This window comes from Struthio camelus, chromosome 2 (assembly GCF_040807025.1).
Source record: "Struthio camelus isolate bStrCam1 chromosome 2, bStrCam1.hap1, whole genome shotgun sequence".
NCBI classification, from domain to species: domain Eukaryota; kingdom Metazoa; phylum Chordata; class Aves; order Struthioniformes; family Struthionidae; genus Struthio; species Struthio camelus.
In genome coordinates this window covers 155,436,946-155,449,226 of record NC_090943.1, presented here as the reverse complement: position 1 = coordinate 155,449,226, position 12,281 = coordinate 155,436,946, and the positions used below count along the sequence as shown (strand labels likewise).

At 36.0% G+C, this 12,281-nt stretch overlaps 1 protein-coding gene across 2 annotated transcripts in view; it reads left to right on the top strand.

Annotated features, from left to right (window-relative positions):
* Positions 1-12,281, top strand: part of CSMD3 (CUB and Sushi multiple domains 3) — a 711,519-nt gene that overhangs the window by 505,738 nt on the left and 193,500 nt on the right. For both annotated transcript variants that reach the window (XM_068933141.1, XM_068933140.1), the window contains 2 exons: positions 1,003-1,190; positions 8,556-8,750. In XM_068933141.1, the coding sequence (XP_068789242.1) occupies positions 1,003-1,190; positions 8,556-8,750 (383 nt within the window). The remainder of the gene's footprint in view (positions 1-1,002; positions 1,191-8,555; positions 8,751-12,281) is intronic.

The window sequence follows — 12,281 nt, the reverse complement described above, 5'->3', positions numbered from 1 at the left end:
ACTATGCTTCCTGTCAGAAGCTGAAAGCTTAGTCTTGAACAAAGTGGGACACATCCTTACTGTAACTTGCCTCACTTATGACACACATACTATTCCAGAGTGAGAATAAAACATTCCTATGTAAACCAAATTCTGGATAAAAATTTTAAATTCCATTAGATACTGTGAAATAGTGCTTTTGAATGGGACCATTCCAGATAACCTTTAAACTCGAAGACACAAATTACTCCACTTCAAAAATCAAAGCTGTTGACCTTTGCATGTCTTCTGGAAGGAGATATTTTGAAAATAATCTGAAAGTTAAAATATGTTTTCTTTGGAGGTGCTTGATCAGATGTTTAATGCCTGAATTTGCTAAACGAGGAATTAATGGCAACTAGAGACAAAATACTTCTAACAGTTATATCTCTGTTTTTACTACCTTTTTTGTACAAGGACAATCTCATAAGGACGTTTACTTAAATCTCTGCTTTTAACTAAAATTAAGTTCAAAATCCATCTGAGCATCATGACAGAAAGAAGAGGGAAGGTTTAAACACTAGACCTTTTGAGCTATGCCGATGATGGTCAAAATGCTACCTTACGGTTCCTGGAGGATCATCCTTTTGCAGTGTGAAAACGTTCAGGTTGCCTGGAGGTGTATACTCTATTATACTGCAGCTGGCTGCATGGTACTGTAAAGCCTTTCTGCCAGGGTTCCAGTAGATCTAAGCTGTTTATTTCCCTAAAGCTTTAGAAATCTTTTCTTTAAGCATTGTTCTTTATTTTAAAAGTTTATATAGTTTGCTGTCTAGCAACAAAATAATGATAAAATTTTTCTAAGTAGAGATTCAATAAATATTTCCATTGTTTTTATAATGAAACACTTATACAAATAATTATTCTGAGGGTATATTTTTTCCTTTTATGAACATATGATGTTAACATTTTCTTTAATCTGATCAGAGTGAAAATGTTATGCAAAGCATATTCTAGCTACCATTTCTCTTTTTTGTTTTACAGTTTCAGTATAGAACCAAATTATGATTTTCTTTATATCTATGACGGGCCAGACAGTAATAGTCCACTGATTGGGAGCTTTCAAGATAGCAAGCTGCCTGAGAGGATAGAAAGCAGTTCAAACACCATGCATCTGGCTTTTCGGAGTGATGGGTCTGTTAGTTTTACTGGCTTCCACCTGGAGTACAAAGGTAAAGGAAATTATTTTTCTCTTCTAAAAAAAAGTTTAATGCATGAGTGTAAACTTTAGTCCGTTTTAATTACTCATAGCTGTCTGTATTTGGATTTTGCATATAATATGTGTTATCTATTCATATAAAATATAACATTATAAAAATAATAATTTAAGATTAAGATTTCTGCTATATGATTTCATTTAGCTGACAGATGATAATTTTAAATGCATGGTTCAAAAGAAAAAATTGAAGACATCAGTTTATATATTTCAAAAATAATGATGCATTGACAAAACTCAACAGCATAAATATTTTTTTTTCCCCAGTGTATAATTTATTTTTATTTTTCCTCTGTGTGGTAAGGCATTTTGGCATATTTGCATCTCAGATTCTCATAAGATGAAAAGATGTTCCAAATTCTAGAAGACCAGGAATTCAAAATGAAAAACATCTTGAGCTAGAACGTGGCATGGTAGACCATAGTAGATCTGTCTACATGAGGTCATAACACTCTAAACAAGAAAATGGAGGCTTGTAAAAATCATAATCAGTAGGAGCTTTCAAAACTGTTTCTGTGTAGCACAAGAAACAGAAGCATCAAATATAAAATGAATATGAACATATCTAGTAATCTGTAAAGACAGCCAGTGGGAAAACGTGAATGTTGCTGGAATAAAAGCAATATATCCTAACCTCTTTGGGCAGATTCTCTTCTCCATTTATTCTGATGGCAGCTGATAAATGCAAAAGTATAGAAGAGAAAGAGTGATGTGTTTTGGCAAACTGTTTGGCAAACCCACAGAGGCTCCTTTTACTTTTCTAAAGCCATTGGGTTCCACAAATGTAAAGAAAGTTAGCTCCACAGCATAATTTAGTCCTAAGAAGATGAAAGTAGTTCTGAAACTTGTTGATGGTAAGTCCAGCTGTATGCAGTTTTCCACATCACTTAAAATATGTATGCTTCCTTCTAAATTAATTAAAGAATGGTAAGTGCAGATGGGAGTACTATACAAAGCAGTAAAAGGATGCAGAACTTTTAAAGAACAAGAAACTGTATTGATTTTTGCAAAGGGAGCAATCTTTTTCTGTGCTGTTGAATGCAGTCTTGTCTTATGGAGTTAAATAGTTTCTCTGATCCACCAATCTAAGTGTGAGAGACACTTGTTAGGGGAACATTCTCTTTTTGTTCTTGGTCTAGGTTTAAATAGGGAAGTAAATTAATTACTGTACTTTTGCATCAAGACAAAATCCTATTTCCAACTTTACTGTTAGCTTGTGTGTGTCACTGTGATCACTTATTCCTTTCTGTGCTTCCAGGAGTCACCTTCTCAAGGAGGTTTACTCCATATCTGTAAAGCGACTGCAAATCTAAGTAATGGATTGTAATGGAGTATGTAAGGGAGGGTGTAGGCATTAGACTCTGTGTATGTGTGTGCTTCTGTATGCATACAAGACAGTAAGGAGATCAGGGAAGTTTTGAGAAAGGATTCAAGCTAATTTTTATTTTCCCTGCTCATCTAATATGGTTATATCTCCTACTCTTCGCAGAATATCTGGAGTATGCATTTCAACATCTAAATTTTTTTTTAAAAAGGGCATAAACAAAAGGAGGTATTTTAATTCCCACTAAAAAACTTCAAGGACTATTAACTTGGGACCCGTATCAGAATCCCTTAAGCAGAGGAACCCCTTACTAGGTGACTTATACAGTCTTTACTGGGGCTATATGTTAAATATGACACTACTTAACTTATTTTAGGGGCATCATAAGTAATTATCACTGTAATGTCTTAAAATTTGAAAGTGATATAACTGTTATTAGTCAACAAAAGATCGGTTGTAAAGTTTCATAACAATCATTTAGATTATTGTTAGTTTCCTACATACTTATTTTCAATCCATTGCTTAGATAGTTCAGGTTCTGAGATAGTACACTTAGTAAATATCCCAGAATCCAAAGAAAAAACTCAAACAGCAAGGAATGAATTTTTGAAACTTAAAACAAAAGTCTGCAGGACAGTAATGGGACAACTAATGTATTTAAAAAGAAAGGAAATATTTTCATCTGTGTTACTCTGTTACTATCTATATTATTCTAACATATCACTATTAGTGGATCACAAACCTCATTAAAATAATGAAAGCATGATATCTGAAATAGAAAACTAACATGCATTTAATTTGGTCAAAATTAATTTTTACATTAATGAGGAGAAAACTCTTAATAGGATATTTTATGAACCAAGCCTTCTTTATATAGGTGGAAGAAGCCTTACGATTACAGGCCCTGGTACTCACAGGGGATTTTAACCACTTCATTATCTGTTGCAAGGGTGATATGGTTAGGCACAAGCAGTCCAGGAGATCTCCAGAGTGTGTTCATGACAAATTCTTGGTGTAGGTGATCCCTAACTGACTAGGGCAAACGTTCTGCTGGACTTGTTACTCACAAACAGAGGAGAATAGTTAGTGATGTGAAGATCAAGGGCAGCCTTGAAGTTCATTGGCAGTCTAAAAAGACTAAAGAAAATTGTGATCCATTGCTCAGTGGGCAGGGGACCCAATGACAAAGGAGATAGAAAAGGCTATGGTAGCTTTGCCTTGTTTTTTACTGGTGAGTTTTGCTCCCAGGCTTCCCTGAGCCTGCTAGCAGGGTCTGTGGGAGTGCAGCATTATTCACAGTGGAGGAATTTAAGATTTTGGAAGCACTTAAGCCAACTGGGCATATATAAATCCATTGGAACAGATGGGATGCACCCAAGAGCATCGAGGAAGCTGGTTGATGTTACTGCAAAGCTGCCGTCTTATCATTTTTGAAAGTTCATGGCAATCAGGCAAGGTTCTTGGTGGCTGAAAAGAAAAATGTCATATGAACCTTTAAAAGGACAAGAAGGAGGTCCAGGGGAACTGCAGGCTGGTCAGCTTAACCTCCATCCCTGGAATGGAGCAAATCCTCCTGGAAACTATTTCCAAAACAAAGAAGGTTAAGAAATTATTTGCAAACAGCCTCCATGGATTGTAATGAGGCCAGTGCTTTCTTTATTGATGACCTGGATGATGGCATGGGGCACGCTCTCGACCAACTGGAAGAGCAGTCAATACTCTGAAAGTCAATACTCTGGCACTTCTATTCAAACAGATCTCACTAGGCTGGAGAAACAGGCTGACAGGAATCTTTGACAAAGGGAAATGCAAAGTCCTGCATCTTGGATGGAATAACCCCCAGAACAGTACTGGCTGGGAGATGACTGAATAGAGAGCAGCTTTGCAGAAAAGGACCTGGGGGCCTGTGGGACAACAAGTTCAACATAAGCCAGCAGCATCCTGGGCTGAGAATGGCAGAGTGGAAGCAAAACTGAGACCAGCAGGTCCAGGGAAGTGATTCTTCCCTCTCTTTGGCTCTTTTGAGACCACATCTGGAGTATACTTTAGGGTTCACCAGTACAAAATCATTGGGATATGGAAGCAATTCAAACAGGACCCCCAGAGTGATTAGGAGACTGGAGCACATGACATATGAGGAGAAGCTGAGGAAATTGGGTTTGCTCAACCTTAGGAAGAGATGGCTGGCTTCAGCTACCTAGGAGTCACACTCTCTTCAGAGGCACACAGTGATAGGGTGAGAGGCAATGGACACAAGTTGTCACAAGAGAATTCCAGTTAGTTATTAAGAAAAAAATTTAACTCTGAGACTAGTCAAACACTATGCCCAGAGAGGTCATGACATCTGAATCCTTTGCAATCATTATAATCAACTGGACAAAGCCCTGAGTAACCTGATCTAGTTGGACCTGCTTTGAGTGGGGATTGTGTTAGATCCTTTGCAACCTAAATTATTCCGTGAAATGCATTTTCTGCACCTAAATGTATCAGCTGCAGGTGCATCCTGTATCTATACTTGCCCTGTCTTAAGTGCCTGTAGTACTCAAGTTACAGTCCATTGACAAGCCATATTTCTCAGATACAGGCATCAATTGACTTGTGTCTTTAACATCAGATCTGTTCTGCAATCATTTTTGTGGTTGGATTTTGCTCTTCCCTTCCTACCTCCTGTCATTTCTCTTTCATAATAGAAGAGCAGCTTATTACTTCTTATAAGTGCTCAGAGAGTAATTATGGAATGTTTGCTATCGTTAGGTATGTCTGTAATATTCTCTCTAAGAAGCCTACTACAGCTTTGTTCTCTTTGAGACTTACTTAAGAGATAGAGTTGTAAGTCATCAAGAGTTATCAAGTTCTGAACAAAGCACCTGATTCTCTTGGCTTTCAGTTCTGTTCTCCATGCACTGAGATACTAGTTTTCTAGAGGGGGTTGACACCATTACTGAGTGTTAGCTAATAAAAAGACTTGCTATTAAGCATCAAGAATGCCGCAGCACATATCACTTACCTGCTTTCAGCCTATATTGCAGAAATGTTAATAAACCTGGTGATATGCCAAAGTTACCAGAGAAATAATTACTGTCTTTTATGAAGTTTATTGCAAAATTTTGCTAGTATGGAAAGCCAAGAATATAATAATATCTAACTAAAATCTCAGCTGCCTGATCAAAGAATTATTAGTAGTCCATAACTAATTACCACTAATAAAAAAGACTACTACAGGAAAAAAAAAAGTCTTAGTAAAAACATAGATAAAATGGTTGCACACAGTCTCTCTAACATTTTGTCTGTGCTGTCAGGTTAGTAGTACTAGTCTTCTTCAAAGAAGGTGTGGGAAAGGGAGAGGGTTACCTGAGGAGGACACTGGGAGTAGAATGTTGTTGATAGTGAAGGTCTTTTTCAACTCCCCACTGGGTGCGTTCTTCTTACTTATTTATTTGTTAATAAGTTTGTTAATACACTCTGCTTATTTACTCTTTTTTCATTGGTTTCTGGCTTCTGAAACCCACCCAGGATTCTGGTGAATCCTTTTACCACATTTGAGTTCTGTCTTCATATATTATAGCCTGATATACTGACTTGCTTTCCAAGTTCACTTAGCAGGCACTTCAGATTTCCAGAAGTATTTTGAAGGTGCTAAGTATTTCAGATTTTATTTTTAAGAATACTTATTAAGAAACTAGATTTCCATAGTGACATTGTTAGTATTTAGTCAGCAGTTTCAGAAGTCTGTCACAACTGTATCTTTGGAGAAAAGAAAGTTACAGGACTGTCATTGCTCCCCATAGAAAATTTATGCTATGACAGATCATATCTTTCCTCAGTTTTTGGTGTATGTACCAGGCATAATAGACTACTTTATTTTTTTCTCTCTTTAATTTCTTATGTGATATTAGTCTATACTTTATCCAAGGATCTGCCAGAATTCTGAAAGGTTGATTTCTTGTTATGAACTCAAGAATGGCCATCTCACAACAAGCAGCTTTAAGGTTCAGTAAGAAGGAAACTCATTCTTTTCCATTGTTGCCATTATCAAAATGTTAAGGTCTACTCCTAAATTAAATGGACTGCTTTATTAGAAGTTGAGAATTTGGACTTGAAAGGTCCATCAGACTGCTCAAGTGAGAGTGTAGTTGTTTTACATAATAATTATCATCTATGTGCTATCTTACAGGGTTTCTACTAAATTATATATCTTAACTTTTGATTGTGTCACCAGATTTCAGAATATGAGCGTTACCAAAGTTTTAGCCTTTCTTTCTGTGATGTATTTTGAAGCATTACCGTTCAGAATAGGAGGCAGTTAGATGTCACAGGCACCAGATTGCAACTACCTAAATGAATCATCTTGGATATCTAATACCTGCTCTTAGTAAAAGTATGCATTATAACTATTACTTGTTATTGTATGGGTTTTCAGATCAGAAGCACTATTCTGCAGATTGGATATGCAAATCTTGATAAAATGTTAACCACATTAGGAGATCTTTGCATTCCCTTGGAAAATTTTACATTGAAATTCCAGAAGAATTAATACATGTTTCCATGTTTAAATGCAAATATAACTTTATGATTTTGTAATGCATCTTCTCTCTCTTCTCATATATACTAAAATAATACAAATGGCCATAGGGGATCAAACCAACAGTCTATATTCTTCAGTACCTTATCTCTAGTCTGTACTAGTGACTGATAGCTCATATGTGGCTAAAATAGAACAAAATGTTTGAATGGTTAATCATTTTCCACTAGTATCCATAAGCTTTCAGAAAATCTAGCTTGGGAACTCCAGAATCCGAGGAAGTGTCAATGTATTTAAAGCTCTTAAATAGCCTTCCAAGAATTTCAGAGCTCATGTAATCTTTTGGCAGCCACACTTACCTGTAGCGGAAAGTTCCACAGTGCAAATATGCATGCTATAGTAAAACATCTCTTTTGATGTTTCAGAAATTGGCAATGGAAAGCTCCATTTGGTTTCTCCTAGTTCTTGAAGGGAGTGAGTAAGTGTTCCCTATTGATCCTCTCCACGATACACACAAATGATTAAGAAGAAAATCTGAAATTTCTATCTTCTGCTTGATCAAATGCATTACTCCAGTCTCCATCCTGAATAGTGCAAAACTGTTGCCACATTCCGGCTTCCGCCATTTCCTGATACCTTTACAGTTATTTCATTAATGGAAAAATAGTGCAAATTTTACCTAAATGTTTACTTCTTTTCCTCTTCTGCATACTAGTGTTGTTATTTAAAAGTACTGAGTTGCTATTTCTCTGCAGCTTGTTGTGTCTGGGCTATTAGGCATACTATTATTCATGTTATAGAAGGAAGAAAGGAGGACAGCAGGATAAGGGCATATGCATGTTAGAATGTTTTTCAATATTTTGAAACAAATAGCTGTAAATAACAAAGGAAGGAGATAAATTTAAGGAATAGTTTCATGCTATGTCCTCCAGTGAGCAAAGAAAAATTATGCGAAATATATCATATAGTATGTAGGGACATAGATATCCACTTGAGTTTTATTAATACTGAATAAATTGTGAAATGCTGCACATCTGCATACTTTTTATTTCATTTGAAGTAGGTATTATCTGGCTTCTCCCACTTTCCAGTTTTCACACCTCATATTTTAAAACTAAGATGTGTCTAGTCTGAGTAGGACAATGTCCATAAGATGTAACTTCATGTCTCCTACATAACTATGTCTCTGGTCACAATGAACACAGGAAAAAGAGTTCTTATAATGGTGATCTATAGGTATAATCTGAGAAAAATGAAAGAGGTGTGGTTTTGGTCATTGTATAGAAATCTGAAAAGTGAGGGAGAGATGACTACAGTCAGAGAACATCTGATGTGAAAGGAAGGTTTCTTTAGAGATGAGGACATGATGAAGACCCTCACAGGGCGCTCAAATAAAACCTTGACAGAACATCAGAAAATATTTGTAATATTTTAGATTATATTCAGAATTCTTCTTGCATTTGTTTATTTTATAGCGAAACTGCGTGAGTCTTGCTTTGATCCTGGGAATATAATGAATGGAACAAGACTTGGAATGGATTATAAACTGGGGTCGACTGTCACATATTACTGCGATGCAGGTTATGTTCTTCAAGGATATTCTACACTAACGTGTATCATGGGAGATGATGGAAGACCTGGATGGAACAGAGCACTGCCCAGTTGTCATGGTAAGAGCAGCATTTCATTTACTGTTGTTGCTATCATCATTATTCTTGTTTTGTCACATGGAAGAAACTGTTACAAAATTAGAAGAAGCAATTTTAATAAACTTCTCCTTTAGGACAAGTGCTTTTCCCAGTGATATATTTAATAAAAATGTCATGTTTAATTTCCCTGGGTAAATATTGTTATAAGATTTTAGTGTCACTGGATAAATATTTTTTAAAGCTTTTATTGAAGATAGATCTTTCTTGTATGCTTGAATCAGCAATTTTTCAACGGGGCATACAAATATATGCCTGGGATATTTGTTTAAATAGAGTATTAGTTATCCTCTTAATGTCACCATATATATTTTTTTCTTTTTTATGACTATTTTTTAAACCACATAAGTACTTTAATGAAATATTTTATTTACACCACAGCGTATCGGCCTTTGTGCTTGTGGTCCCTAGGAAAATTCAGCGTGGAAATGCACCAAAGATTCAATCCTTCAAACTTTCATGTATATGAGTAATGCAACTCACTTCAGGAATCTCCTGACTTTAATGATAATACCACTGACTAACTCAAGCATGAAAGTTTTCAGATTTAGAATCTAAGAAAATATTCCATTTTCACTTTACAGATTTGGTGTTAACTTTTCCCAACAGTTGATAGCCACTCCAGAAAAATGCAATATTTTTTGCAGATATTTTATATTATAGAGTACAAAATAGATCCCATGTGTCCAGATATTACTAACCTGTTGATTAACTAGTGAAGAACACAAAAATGCTAATAATAAAATTAAGACTTCGTTAAAATTAAATCTCCCCAGTATCATCTTAATTTCAATCCCTTCGCCCAAAGTGAAGACAAAATGTTGTCAAATCCGTTTCCAATTTAATGGATTTTCTTTGTTGTGTACTATATTTCTATTACACAGTGAGTGGGGGAGTATCAGTAAAACATAAAAACAATACAGATTGACAGCTAAATAGAATAACCGAGCATTGAATGATAAAAGTATAAGGATTTGAAGAATTTCTATTGTTTTCATTATCCAACAAACTTCAGTGGTAGTAAATTGGAAAACTGGCCCTAGCAAACTTATTCTGAAATGTGTTCAATCATCTGGAAATGTGTTCGAGCTTCAAGTCAGAAGCTTCTTTCTCATTTAAAAATGTCATAGAAATGTTGCTGTCTAGCTGTTTTTTGGAGATGGGTTAGTGAGGAAGGTTGCTGCATGTAAGAAGAGAAAGGATTCCTCCTTTTGAGAGGTCTTTTTCATAGGTAAAGACAGATAAAGAATTCCTTTATCAGTGATGCAATGATTGTGTTTATTCATGCCTCTACCTATGTAATAGTCTTCCAGAGCTATCTGATTTTCTTGATGTTGAACATGTTCACTAAAGAGTCTTTTGCTTAGAAGGAAAAGACTGCAATTCTACTAACAGAAAAAAGTCTTACAACACAATAGGTACTGAACAGCTATCACTAGTTCTAACTAGACTATTTTTTTCTGGATGAACAAGGCCTTGTTTCAAAGATGGTAGGCCCTATAGATCTGTAGGATGTGCTATAATCTCCATGAAAGAGCCCTGGCCTTGCAGTTAATTCTACGACACTTTTACTTCTTATAGTGGTTTTCTGCAGTTTGGAGTTGATGAAGATTTGTAGATGTGAGTCTGTGTTACAGTATAGAATCCTTTAACCAGATAATCAATGCTTTCCACTTTTGGGGGATTTTGCTCAAGAAAGAACAGAACATTTATCTATCTGTGAGAAAGAAGACAACAACAGTAGATTAGCTTTCCATTACATGAAAGCTGGCAGAAGGAATATGGGAGCTGAATTTTGACTCCTATCAGCTGTCCAGTCTTACCCATGTCAAAGATTGGCTTGGTAACAGTAGAGAAATTCTGCCAACTGTATTTTTGAAACTCCATTAAAATTGGCAGTGTTATAATAAGATGTGCTATACAACAAACCTCACTGTACATGTATTTTTTCATTTTCTTGTCACTTTTTATGAACAAATGTTATTTATGAAAATTTATGCTTGTAGTATTTTGATCTAAAGCTTTAGGTATAAATTCAGCAAAAAGTTTGTATAAAAGTTGCATAGCATTCTGCCTAAACTTTCAGACATTTAGTTTCGTATTAGAATCCAGTATCCTCTGTTAGATTCCTGTGAGCCATATTTAGCCATAAAACCATACAGGGGAAGTCAGGCACCTCAGAATAGAAAGTGCACACCAAAGAGAGAGATATTACTACTAGGTATTCTGCCTTTGCTCATGTTTGGAGGATGTAAACAGGACAGAGGAATGGCTGGGAGAATTTTCAGTTTTCCAGAGGTGTCTCAGGTCTCAAGGGGCAAGCTCTATGCCACACAGAACTGGACTTGTGAGGGCAGGCAGTGTAATTCAAAGAACATAGACAAGCCCCCCCCCCCCCCCCCTTTTTTTTTTTTTGGTATGAGAATTTGTGTAAGTAATATCAGATCACCTGACATGCAGAAAATCACTATGTAAATAATATGGACAGATGTCAGGGTGAAACTAACAGAGAGTGATGCAAAATCAGACCGTATTAAGTTAAAACTCTTCTTGTTGCAATAAATACTGAATTTTTCACTGAGTAGTGGAATTTCAACAGAGGAGGATGGAGAGCTATCTCTCTACCTAATCAGAATAACTTGAAATAACGTAAGACATACTCGTGAGAGCAGGTAGATGAGTTTGGATCACCCAAGTACAGAAAGGAGTTACGGTCTTTTTTCTAAGATCTAGCCTTTTATATAAGCTGTGGGTAAAAAATACCTCATTACCTTCATAATTAAAATGTAGGCCATGATTCTGTTGTATTTTAAGGGCAGTCTTTTAGGAGATCTTTAAGCATGCCCTGAAAACATGTGCTAAATCAAGCCCCCTAGGAGCACTGCTGTTCAGGGTCTGGGTAGACTTCTTCAGAGTGAACTGGCTGACGAATTGCTCAGTCTGTCAAAATATGATTTCCTGGAAATGTGCAAAGCCGGAATATATGAGTATCTGCAGACCCTGAAAGTCAGCCACTGATGCTTTTGGAGTTAGATAAAAGCCGAGCAGAGGCTTTCAGGATCAGGAGAAGGACTAGTTTTATAAAAAATATTCAGTGCACAAAGCTTATGCATCCAGGTTTGTACCTTTATGCACACAATATTTTTATGGCCTAGTCCTATATACAGTAGGCATGACTTGCGTTTGGTTAAAATCATTATTTAAAATGGCCTTGAACCTCTCTATTAAGTGTGGGAAGTGAACCAAATCATTGACTTCATTCTTTCATGAACATATGCAAAGATTATCCAGGCTAATATGCTAAGCTATTTGGCATTGAATGGTAGATGTTAAGAACAGGATATAATTAACATATGCAGATAAAAAGTTCCTGTGGCAGAGATTAATGATTTCTCTTAGCTTCACCAACTATAGTTCACTTTAAATTTTTGGCAGCGAGCAACAGTTGTTTACAGAATAACAGAAAGCTCCATAGTGGGAAATCATAGTCATGGC